This window comes from Linepithema humile, chromosome 1 (assembly GCF_040581485.1).
Source record: "Linepithema humile isolate Giens D197 chromosome 1, Lhum_UNIL_v1.0, whole genome shotgun sequence".
Classification (NCBI taxonomy): Eukaryota; Metazoa; Arthropoda; class Insecta; order Hymenoptera; family Formicidae; genus Linepithema; species Linepithema humile.
In genome coordinates, this window is record NC_090128.1 from 43,334,865 (window position 1) to 43,347,943 (window position 13,079).

A 13,079-nucleotide genomic window follows, 5' to 3' on the forward strand; every position below is an offset into this window, starting at 1 on the left:
TGTTGATTACAACATGCTTAAAAGTTATAAGATATTCTGATAGAAATACATCTGTTACTACTCGTCGAAAAAAAAATATGCACTCCAGTCTATCGATAATATCAAAATACGAATACAACTGCTGTAAACGCGTTTAATATAATAACAAGACATACCTGGTTTCGAAAGAATGAGAAGAACACTGTTCGGTGCGTACTTGCAGACGTTCGGAATAATGTCCTTGAAAATTTTCAGATTATGCTCTAGATAATCAGCTGATTGCTGATCCTCCTGCGACTGGCTTCCAACTGTGATCACGCATACCGCGGCATCTCTGGCGCAAGCGTAGTCTATCGAAGCGTAACATACGCTGGATGATTTACCGTTTAGCGCAAAATAATCGATCTTATTTCTTTCTATAATTATACCCAATAAACATAATATGTACCTTCAAAATAATTATAATAACATTCAAATCTTAAGAAATTTTTAATAAGACACCAATTCTATTGTTAAGAGTTGCAGTTTTATGAAAAAAATTGAAGTATCCTTTTACTTTATCAACATTTATTAGTAATTAATTTATAAGTGCACAGCGTTCGCACATCAGTCATCGATGTGTGATGCGAGGTGAAAGGTTTATCTCACTTTTATTAGCATCTTAAAATGTTTCGATGCTGGCAGTAAAGCGCACGTACGTCACCTTCTGCGACCTTATCACTAATCGTAATTGCGCGATGTACTTATCCGAACGTTAAAGCGCGGTTGTTTCGAGATAATTGCTCGTTATTCGCGATGACGATCTCGGCATTTTTCTCTCCCCTCAAATCAAGTCTCACCTTTGGTACCAATAATCCTCGGATTGCCGAGATACGCCGCCGCGTGGCTGATGTCTTCTGCTTCCGCCTTGGCGAGATCCTCGTTCACGTCTATGAGGACGAGCTCGGAGGCAAGACGCTGCGAAAAACCGAACAAGGGGGATGAACGGTGGCGTAGGGTGGCGGACAGCGTGTAGCTGGAGAGTAATTAGTGGTAACCGGTCGTTGCCCGGCGGGTAGCGTTATTACGCACTACAAATCGTTACGCAATGAGCAACGGGGCCCTCCCGGGAAACGCATTAAGACAGCGGACTAGTGCGCGATTAATCGCGCCATTCGCAAAGTCCCCTAATGCGAGAACTCGTTAAGGTCCGATCATGTTTATCGAGAAATGGTATCAAGATGCGCCATTTTCGGGCAAGATGCGCCTCGCCGGTTTCACCGGTTTCGATCGCCGTGGCCGCCGTTATTGCCATAACTGGTGACACAAACCATGTCTTAGGCAGGCCGATAACTTATTCATGAATAATTATGAGATGGGTACGGCTTCTTCTCGCCTTTTCTGTCCACCTTCCGTCCCCCACCGGCAACCGTCAAAAGATTCAAAAGAGGAACCGCGGTCCCTCGCGACCGCATTCGTTATGGAATGTCAGGCGAGCCCGAAGAATGCTTCTGCGACCCCCTGCTTCTGCTTCATTTTTCTCCCGCAATCATGGTTTCCTCATAAAGCGCTTTCTATTTGTTTCCGCGTGAACGTTTTAGTTTTATTAACACACCTGAGAATATGGCGAAGGTAACGTTATTTGACTTGTAGAGTGTGGCAAACGATGCGGCAAACGAGAGAGGCAAGGGACCACCAGTAATCTATATTCGTTTTCGAACGACCGATCATTAAGCTTTGAGTGGTTCTCGAAGACTAGTTCTAATTTGTGCGGGCTAATTTACGGTATAATGAGATATTTCGACGATCATGTAAATCACCTCGTAAAAGTTAATGGATACTATTCTCCTAGGGTCGTATCGTATACAAAACGCGCTTTCGTGGCAATGGCAGCACAGACGGCCTGTATTAGATACACTTTACCAGATGCATTTTTCTCTGACAAATGATGCTTTCACGTGTTAAGACAAACGCCCGGCTAACTAGAAAATAGCTTGTTAATTATATTACGCCCTTACGCTTCCAATCTGTTATTGTTCGCCGCTCAATTATCATGTTTCGTCAGGCGTGAGTTCCGAAATATGTGCAACAATATCGCGAGCTTCCGAACTTCTCTCGAATAGATCTGTCGCTGTCCTTTTCAGCATCAGTCACTGTCATTTTTACTGAATCGCCCTTGAATACGCGAGCTCTTTCAATCTGCCAATTTCTCCACAACCGGTTGCGTTGAACATTGACGCAGATCTGGCGCCGCAGATATGCGAACGACATATCCTTTGCTGAAGGTTTTGTTTGGTTTAATTCGCGCAGCTTGATACAGGTTATCCGACACGGCGCGCCGTGTCGCAGCGGAACGAGAAGCGAAGAGTGCGAGAGGAAGAGGGAAGATGCCTCGCGCGTGTAGTCGCGAGGAACTTAGGTACGGGTAGATTCGCAAGGTGGACGGTAGGCCGTAGTTGTTCTCCGCGATGATCTCGTTGATGCGATCTGCCAAGGTTACGACGCGAGGTGCAACAGCACGACTCGGCCGTATCTTTCGCTTCTTGCTCCTCTTCTTCGTGCTCCTTCTCTCCGCGCTTCTCTCTGAGCCTCCTCGCCGCCGGACGTTCCCGGCAATCAGGAGACATCTTCGTGATCATGTCGGACAAGCGCCACCGAAATTTCGAGTCGCAGTTAAAACGACCAACGTTGAGCGGGAAGATGTGTATTTTCAGTTCCCGACAAATGCTAACGGTCGCGCGAGAGGAAGTCATTTGTCATTGTCGAAAACGCGGACACGAAGAGACTTAGAAGGAAATCCACGGCATTAATTTAGCGTGACGCGAGTAATTTTCCTTAAAAGCTGTTATCGTCGGCGGTAACGAGGTCTCTAATATTCCCAGTTATTCTCGGTACCATCGTGACCCCTTTGTACTTGCGCGATGAAGCCTCCTACATATTATTTACTCTCTCTCTCTCTCGATGTATGTACATCGTTCAACGAGGAGTCTATCGTCAGATACGCCCTCCGCATCCCATCGCGTACAGACACCATTGTTTGCCCTCGTAAATTTACAGAAACTGAAACCTAGAATTAGTCGCCCACGTTTATTACCTTCTACTGGAATGTACCGAGCATACGGTTTAACCGATATTGTTGCACCCTTGTAACGGCGCCGTTCGCAACATGTTCTATCAAGTTTAACTCCCCCTCCCCCCCCTTTCCCTCGTGACTTCACCCTTGACGAAGCAGACACGTGAAGCGGACGGAAATTATCTAAACAATACAATGATAGTATAGGATTTCGTTTTAAAATGCAGTCAGTTTCGTCTGTCCTCTATTTCCATCTTTCTTATTTTCCATCGTTACGTTATTCAGCTTGTCTGTTGAGTCGCAAAAAATTTAGTTAAAATATAATTAAATGCAGTTAAATAAAATTTATGGAAATTTTTTTTAAGCACGACTTGTAAAGCCTCGGATCAATTAGCATCACACAGTAATGCTCCATTTGTGTACACATTTCGCGAGAACTCCAAGCAAACCGTTATAAATCGCGATTTCTCTCCATAGTTACCAACATAAATCAGTCGGCTAACTATCCTGCGGGGGTGCATAGTCGACGTGTAAATGCTCGCGTTACGATCCGATAACGAGCGAAAGGATGCACGGCCCACTTCTCTACATCTTCCGTCGTCTTTTTCCTACCATCTCCCTCCAACCACCGCGTTCCGCCTTGCTCCTTCCTACAGCCGAATTGCCTCTTCTGGTCTTCCGTGGATCATTTGCATAATAGCCTTTTTGAGCCGGCACACTAACGAGCCTACATTCAGGACTCGTCCCCCGTAAACCTGTACGTATACACACGCATGGGACCTACACATCGTCGGCCGAAGCATTCCTCAGCCCCGTCGCCTTCGTTGAATGCAACTCGAGGGTATCTCCCGAGATCCGCCAACGTGGAGTGTTATACCTTTGATTCACCCGAACAAATACGAATTACGTGCTCGAGCCACGCGGATACGACGCTATGTCTCATTCACGCGCGGAATCATTGTAGACGCGTTTAGACTGACGTATCGAGTACCGTATCGTCTGGTGAATCAAAATACAAATGCAGGAATCGATTACGCACTTGCGCATCAATCGGCCAGCGAAAAAATATGTGCCAATTTTATATTTTTCACAATAATAATATAATAAGATAATTTAGATTATTGTTATACGATACATCACATTAAAAAAAAAAAAGTATGATTTTAAATTCATTTAAATTACCTAACCAAATTGACATGAAAGGTTAGAACCAAAAGAAAACTGACAATGTGCTGCACTTACCTTGAATAAAATCGCTATAGCGACCGCAACGCCTTTGGGTGCACTACCGACAACGACGACCTTGACATGACGGCTATCCACAAGATGTTCTGCCTGTTTGGTCAGTAAAAAAGTTACCGTGTTGCCAGCGACGTCGGGCGATTTCCTTCTCGATTCCGTCATATTTCGATGCGCGGATGCTCTTCCGCCTCGACACAACGCTCTGTAATTTACACAAACCAAAAACTGCTCGACATCGTGGACATTTCTAATTTATACTTTCTAAAATTTTGCTCTTCTATTAAAATTTATATAAATTAGCAACCATTTGGAAAAACAGACAGTCGGGAAAAGAATTTTGACAGAAGGACAGTGAAGTTAACGGCGAAAGTGTGTAGCAAGTAGATTTACTGTTCAATTCGGAGCGGTAAAATGGGATATTCAAGAAGGTAGTTGAATCGGCTTTGTGAGATGAAATGTGAAAGAACTACCTTCGCCTTTTGTGTCCGACTTATTCTGTACACTCATAATGCACGCACGAGATGTGAACCTCAAGTTATCTTGTAGCGGGAGATATACAATCCGATTAACACGTTCGATCACGGACGAAAAGATGCTATCGATAAATTCAATCGCGCCGTACAGAATCAATTATAGTCGGGAAAAATGTTCGTTGTACAAAAAGGTAAATGTTCGCGGAGCAGATGTAGAGACGAATCGCCAATTCGACGCATCGTTCCCGCTATAGTTTTCGTTTTTCAGGGGGATAGAAGGTCGCGAAATTGATCGACAGCTGTTCGATTCGCACAGATGGGATGCGCTGTGTTCTCGGAGAAATACTTCCAATTTCCGTTTTACAGGCTATTCGAGAAGGGTCCTCGGAATTGACTTTCCTTCTGTTCATAGAATCAATTCAGCTCTCTATTTATTTAATCATTATTCAAGTTCTACAATTATTGCTTTTAGCAAGAGTTAAAATGTTCAAATAAAACCTCACACAAATTTAATATCAAGGACGTCTACAATATATATATAGCGGAAAGACTTCACTACACAAGCATAAAGCTAATGCAGAAAAAGGTTGTAGTTTAAATTATCCAATCTCTTTTAGCCGCAGCTCAACCATACACTTGCTTCGCGTGCAACAGAGAATGCATTTTCATCCGCCCTTTCACCTTTACGCCGTACATCGGTTGCGTAAATCAAAATTCGATCGAGCAAAAAGAAAAAAAAAGGAACGATAATAAGCTCCACACGCATGGAACATCGTAGCGCCAAGTTGCATGTACCGCTTGCAAGCAATCTTAGGAGAGCGCGGCTAGTTTAATTTTTCAGGAAATCGAGTTTTACTCGTGTATAGTTTATTATGGCGATCAAATGTGCGGAAACACGCGGGAACCGGTCGCCAGGTGCAGCATCGTCTTTATTGATGAAGATGCATTCTAAAACGTTGCTCGTTTTCCCCCCCCCCCCCCGTCTTCTTCCTTGTGACTTCCGTCGTGTATCCGTTCGCAGATCCTCCACGTTTCTCGCCCTCCTTTCTTCCACGGTCCGCCCGTCACTCCTCAACGTCGTTCGTCGGTTCGCGAAGAATGCCGCACTCGCGTAACACACTACGGATGTCGTCGGCGCATCGCTGCACCGCCGTCTTTTCCTGATCGTTCAGCTTCTGTCGCATCGTGGCGTGCACACCCTCCCGGCCGAGAACACAGGGTACCGACATGTATACGTCTTTGTCGGTTCCATGAGAACAACTCTGCGAACGAAGATTCCTTCAGCTTGTCCGTCGTGCCAATCAACATGCGAATAAGCGCGTCTCGGAGTTTTGCTTAACGCGTAAATGTTCAAGAAAGGATCGACGACACTTAAAAATCGATAAATACGAAAAATATACATATATATAAATTAAAGATTCAGTTGCTTAATATTTATATACATTTTTTATAATTATTTAGTAGCAAATATCAAATATTTAATGTTCGTTCAACAAATTTTAATTTTTTATTTTATACTAAATGTCTAATTTTGCAAAAAAGTAGTAAATATTTATACAATACTGTTGATTTTGATTTGCTTTCTGAATTGTTAATTAATTTGTTTCTTTATAGATTTTGATGGACGTAATATAAACTTTCAAAATTCATTCAACGTATTCAACGATTTTGAAATATTAATTAAATTCTTACGTGTATATATGTCGACGCTGGCAATACCACTTTAGTATTCCTGACGATGGCGTCAACAATCTCAGCGGTGCAGAAGCCGAGAGCCCAGCAACTCGGCCCTTTCTTACCCTTCTTCCGATTAAGTTCGACTTCGCTGCAAACGCAACGTTTTATTACTTCCCCAAATTCTCTTTCAAAAATAATCCTACGTGTGATCTTAGCCACTGACGTTTTATTTACAGCATCAGAGATGTCATGCCACTTCTCGGGATCGTCCGCTTTACCCATTTGTGGGTTTATGTCGTGTATCTTCGTACCCGCCACGTGAACGCTCGACCATATGGAAACTGTGTGAAACGGCAGACGTTGAAGGCAAAGGGATCGTTAACCGTCAGATCGTTTAAACTAAAGTATACGCAACATTTAAATACGATTGACATTTACAGCGTGAAAGTGAAATATTTACAACGCTCGCGAGAGTACTTAAATATTAATATTGCACGCGGTTAACGAGGATCTGTTAATGTTCAATAAAATCTTATCGTTGAAACTGCAGCTGTTAATAAAGAAATTCTCACTAGTTATAAGTCTACGCAAAATTGGACAACAAATACCAGATGTGTCGCCCTGCGCGCCAATATTCATGCAGCTGATCGATGTGCGTGCTAGTCCTAGCTTCTGACTCAGTAAATCCTGAAACCTGGAGCTATCAAGCAGCGTTCCGGTGCCGAGCACTCGGCTCGAGGGAAACTTGGACAACTTCCAGGTGATGTACGACATCACGTCGATCGGTTGAGTTGCAACTAGTAACACCGCTTTACATGCTAGTTTAGCGATAGTGGGGACGATCTTCTTGAACACCTCAACGTTGCGTTTCACATTCAGCTCCTCCCCGGGCTTTCTTTCGCAGACCGCAATTACCACTACGGTGGAATCTTTAACCTTGTAGATATCTAAAATACAATCGATCGTAGATCTTAGATTATCGTGAAATTCTCGAGTTCGGATACATTTTAATTTTGTAGGCAGCGTTTCCCGAGAGAGTTAAGATATAAATCGAAGCCTTTGTAGGAAACTATTCATGCAAAAGAAGCCTCGACGTGAAATGGCTGCTTAAAAATCAGATACACCTCTCTGGAACGTCTTCTTTGATCGTGCAATCGCCAGCTGGAAGCGCGTGGAATACTAATCGACGAGAAGGGATAGAAATTTTCTCCCCTTTCGAGAGAGAGAGAGAGAGATTCACCGTGAAAAAAGAGATGCGCCGATAACGACGGCGGAGAAGACAATCCGGCGTGGTCGGAAAAATAAAGAGTACAGATCCGTGGCAACACCTTCACAAAATGCTTGTAGTAACACGCAGCGGTATCGCAACTATACGGAAGACACATTTACGACGGGAAGATGTTGTTACAGATAACTTGGCAAGCCCGTAAAAAAGTCGTCCCACTTGTTCCAGTAATTGCTACCTCGCACGAGAAAAGATCGGAAAGAAACATTCCGCTAGATATAAATACCGTCGAAAGCGACGCTACTCGCGAAGAATTGAAATCTCGCGGTCGGAGCCAGCACCCGACGAAACTATTCACGAGATCAAACTTTCATTCCAGTTTCCGTTCTTGTGAATTCCCACGAAGGCTTTTTACAAGCGGCCGCACGCTCGTCGGACGGGGTAACCAGCGCGCCGTACGCGCGCTGGAAACAAAAACAGAAAACCGCGTAGAGTCGATCACGGCTGAGATAAATGAGAGTGGACGAAATTTACGGGCGTGTCCGTGAAAAGCTTTGAGGGAAACGCTCCGGCCTCGCCGGCCCGTAAGCGTACGGCGATGTTAGATGAGAATCGAGATTAAAGGACAGGTCCATCCGCTGGAAAGATCTTGGTCCCCGAAACACGCTGCTATACTTAAAACCCATTCCCGGCCTATGCGAGATCACCGTTGTTTCTGACCCGTTGCACGTTGACAGGGGTCTGTCGACGAGCAATCTGACGGGTCGCGTCTGAAATGGGTGTCGATCGGAGCGAATGATCGTGGCGCATGGGTGACGCTCTCGGCAAGCTCATCAGTCCGAACGTATCAATCTGAAATTTCTGGAATTCGTGCTGTCGTGAATGAGGCTGCCTTACTTCTAACGCGCGGAAGGCCCACGGACGCTTACGATTCGTTGAGTTTGGATTGTGAATAGAGCACGACGACGGGATCATCCGGAGTGTGAATCACCGTGACAACTCTAGCACCGGCTTTACTTTGACGTGGATAATGCAACGACGGATTATTTTTTTTTTTCTAAAGACCAGGCACGATTAAGAAGCAATGAAAAAAGATGCAGTTGGATTGAGCGATTGTTATAATTTTCATTCTTATTTATTGCAGTGACGATTTTTATTTATTTCATCTGTGCCTTAAATTTAGCACAAAAATTTACTAACTTTTTTCAACTGGCACTTGTAATATTAGATTGTGTAATTTGATATTTTCTGATATTCTTATTGTTTTTAAACATTGTAATATATAAGCGGAACATAATTACAACTTTGAGGAATAAATATTTAATTTACATCTTAATTAGACTGCGCTTTGCTCGACAAAACAAGTGTACAGATTTATTTAAAAAATTCGAAATTACACAACCCAATAGATAAGTATTTCATATTTAATCGATATTTAAATAATATTTTGCGAATTTTCTCTTCAAAGCGCATAAATTTACGGTTATGCTGTGTGAAACATAATCGATGAAAATGTAATAGAATACCTGACGTGCCAGTCACCAGCGGGCATCCTAAAAAGACACCGGCGTGCTGAATGTCTTCGGCTTCGGCAGAAGCCTTGTTCGAATTTTGGTCGATCAAACAAACCTCACTCGCTATGCGCTGAAGACCACGAGAAATAAAACAGTCAATCATTGTGAATTGCATTGTATTGTTCTACAAGTACTACTAACTCTCATCAAGATCGCGATGGCGCAAGCCATACCAACTTTTCTTGTACCCACGATCGAGACTTTAACGCAGTGCGGATAAACATCGCACGGCCCGACTTGCCTCGTTATTAAAGCGTTCTTCGTAGTAGTTGTTGTGATCGGCGTTTTATCGATCTAAATATTAAAGACGCATCTTTCTACATTAAATATAGCAAGGCCAAAATAATACTTGCAACTATTCTTATCTGCTAAAAGCAAACAGCTTGCATTTTGTACTATATCGAATAATTTTTATATCATAAGCAAGCGGTTTCTTTTAGATCTAAAATTTTCGTTCGCAATATAAGATAGCCTTTCATTCGCTCCCGACTTACGTCATCATGTTCGATGACATCTTGTGTCTTCTCGTCGACATTACACTCCTCTTGAGAATCGTCTCGTTTAGGCACCTCGGATCCCTCGTCATCCATGCCCCAGTCGTTACTGTTAGTTCACCGAACAGCTGCACGCAGCCGTACAGTTAATGAGAACATGATCCCACCCATCTGTGTGCTTTAATAACTACGCGTGTACTCGCACCTCCCTCGTCCCCGTGTTAGCGCTTTAGATATATCAGCCGCAACATTTCATCACCTTTATTACCTCAATCGTGTGACTTCCTTTTTCTATGTTATTAACTCCCGTGAACGCTCGTCGAGGTGGTCGTTGCTTCCCAGGAAGGGGTTTAAATGGGCAAGCGAGAGAGTCACTCCTTACGCTTTATGCAGATCCGGATCGACCTACGCAGAAACAAGGCATTGGTTTTTCAGGTGAATCCAAGTACCTCCGTTATGAGGAAGCGAGAATATTCATGCGCGAGAGAGGAGAAGAACTCCGCGAGAGAAACTCTAACTGGAAGAATAACGGCGGAACTTATCCGCGAGCCTCGCTGTAAATTAGCCGCAGGTAGTCGTCGTGGAAACCCCCGCATGTCCTCCCGGTGCTTCCTCATCGCTCCGTGACTCGCTAGTACACTCCCGCAACATATCTCGCGGTTGGAAGTGCGTGTACGCGCGTAAAATACGCTATTAGTTAATCATAGCAAATGGATATGATTTTAATGACTGTTCCGAATGGGATAATTAACTTCGTGTAAAATCAAGCAACTTTTTAATCATTCCTTCGCGAAGGAATTTTATCGAAACACCGAACAGGTTTCTCTTGGAAAAAAAATATCGTCACCGACGGAGACAAATTTTGATTAATTAATAATAACATCGAAAATGTTAACTTGTTATTTTTATAATACATTACGCTCTTTCGTGAAGCGTCTTTCGCGAAGACAGATAAATAACTTTATCTTTATCTCTTCATCTTTAATTTGCGCAGTGTTCAATAACTTAGTAATTATGTCTTGAAGGAAATTTATGTAAAGAAAAAATTCTCAAATACATTGGGGAAGTGTTGTCCAAGTTTCGTAAGAAAAAAAAAAAAAAACCAAATGTATTATTTATTTTCGAACGAGTGGACGGGGGATTATTAACGTCACTCGCTATATTATCTTCAAGACAGGCCTAAGAACTTCGTTCGAGCCATAGCAAACATGCGATGCCATATATTTTTTTCCGATGCACGCGTTGAAAGTAATTCCTTGCGCCCGCAATATAATGATCGAGCGACAATCTTACGAGCATCTGAAAAGGGACCAGATAAAAAAAAAGTAAAACTTTTCCATTTACTTTTGGCGCTCGCCGATAAATCATGTCCGTTGCATTTAGGAGTAGCGAGCGAGGCGTTCCCGGTAGTTTGAGTATCACAAGGTTTTAACACACATTCGAAGATGGATCTGCCTCCGGAGAGGTCTCGTTTTTCGCGCGTGGTCCATACGCCCGGCCGCTCCGCGTTCACGGACGCACATTCAATTTTAGCGTTAATAATCGCTGGGAAAAATGACGACCTTAAACGCGGCCATTCATCAGGACCGATCGATATTGCGAATGCGCCTTAACGACGGAGAGATACCATCGACCGTCCCCGCTGCAGAGTTATTGAATCGCGTCAAATAATATACGAGCCAATAATGTATGAATAGTCCTGCAATTATGGCCCGCCGATCGTATCTAAGGGCGCGTTGTAATTTAGTAATCGTTCATTCTCACCACGCCGGACGGCGAATATCGGCGAATATCGGTGGATGCCGATCGGCCGCGATGCTGTGTGATTTTTCACATGACGCGCCCGAAGTTTAGGGAACGCAATTGCTATAATTCGCACGAACGCCAGCTCGATAAAGCAGCCCCCGCCGCGCTCTCCGCGGTTATTCGCTACCACATCCGGATTCTTTCGCCGCTCGCTAGATTATCGTAGGATTGTAATAGGATAATACGTTTTGTATCTTTTTAATGACCCCGTGATGCTCGCAGCCATTCATAACGCCAGTTAAAATCGGTATCTACCAATTAAACGATTTCCTAATAACATCCACGCAGGACCGAGAGAATAGTAGGATCGGAGGTGAGGAAGTAATTGCGAATCTGACATTTGTAGTTAAGCGCCGTGAGTGGGAACGAAGCGCCCGGCTTCCTGATAATTAATTCTCCGCCTTAATTAATCATGGGAATTTTATCGAACGTTGAAGCAACGATACGAATCGAGGCGGGAGCGTCTCTCCGTCCGCGACAGTCTATCAACAGTATCGATGTCTCGCCGATGTTCTCCGGCGTTCGCGCGTTCGAACGCGCTATTGTAACCGCAATGCCCAAACACAAGAAAGAGACCCTCGCACGAGGACACGAATCGACCGCGATAAAGGCGTGATTCGGCGATAACGATGTCTCGTGAGGCAAGATTTAGTCGAGTGGACGGTGCAAACGAGCCTCCCGGAGATAGTCAACGAAGGTTGGTCGTAAGCAACCGATCTTCTGGTACCCAGACCCAGTCAACCGATCCAGACACTGGCTCGCGCATGCCTTCGGTGCACAATGGTCGGTAGTATTGCAGCTGATACAAGTATGTTCGCCGTGCAACCGGAATTTTAATTGGCTATTTGTTTGTCCGCTACACTTCGTGGAGCTGCTATTGTCCGCCCTGCCGCGGGAGAACGGCCATCACCTCTCCTCCCCCTCTTCCGTCCCCACCCCTTTGCTCGTGCTTGCTTTTCATCGGCGCGGTATTAATCTACTTTTAAGAAAGGAAGCGTTCCGCGAGGTCACTCCTTCAATGTGTTAGGATTGTTTGGTTTAATCCCTGAAATTGGGAATCTTTTCTCGGGGCATCACGCCGGAATGAAAAAAAGCTGAAGATTAATTGAATTTTTACGATCGGCTTTCGATCGGATTTTGTAATACATTGCGTGGAATCGATGTTAAAAACACGCTGCGATATCAGTTGTTTCTTTGACTTAATTTTATCTTTAATGCGTGTTAAGTTTATGAATTAAATTCACCGCGTAAGTCTTTATTTTTTCAGTAATGCGCTTTTTAATAAATTAGACTACGGATTTGCCATTCGGTTTAATTAACGGTGCAAGAACCGAGACGGTTCAGTTGTCCAAAACCGTGCAGACCGCTCGAAGCAGAGCAATGAAACATCGCATGCGATCAAAAGACCGGTATTGAACCCCGGCACTTTGCGTGTGCCTCCGTGATACTTATTCCAATTAAAATCAAACCTTTATTTAAAGTCAGAGCCAAGTACAAGGGTTAAATGACTGAAACGCCTAAAAGAGATACACGCAGTGCTTGTGAGAGAAAATGCCA

General features: G+C 43.9%; 1 protein-coding gene across 1 annotated transcript in view; it reads right to left on the bottom strand.

Annotated features, from left to right (window-relative positions):
- The window catches only part of LOC105676847 (uncharacterized), a 159,594-nt gene that overhangs the window by 3,685 nt on the left and 142,830 nt on the right, over window positions 1-13,079 (bottom strand). Inside the window, exons 8-18 of the mRNA XM_067348479.1 lie at window positions 9,985-10,121; window positions 9,717-9,844; window positions 9,364-9,516; window positions 9,175-9,292; window positions 7,032-7,370; window positions 6,647-6,764; window positions 6,439-6,571; window positions 5,815-6,008; window positions 4,274-4,523; window positions 819-936; window positions 156-329 (exon numbers count right to left, since the gene is read on the bottom strand). Coding sequence (XP_067204580.1) covers window positions 156-329; window positions 819-936; window positions 4,274-4,523; window positions 5,815-6,008; window positions 6,439-6,571; window positions 6,647-6,764; window positions 7,032-7,370; window positions 9,175-9,292; window positions 9,364-9,516; window positions 9,717-9,812 — 1,693 coding nt within the window. The 5' untranslated portion in view covers window positions 9,813-9,844; window positions 9,985-10,121. The remainder of the gene's footprint in view (window positions 1-155; window positions 330-818; window positions 937-4,273; window positions 4,524-5,814; window positions 6,009-6,438; window positions 6,572-6,646; window positions 6,765-7,031; window positions 7,371-9,174; window positions 9,293-9,363; window positions 9,517-9,716; window positions 9,845-9,984; window positions 10,122-13,079) is intronic.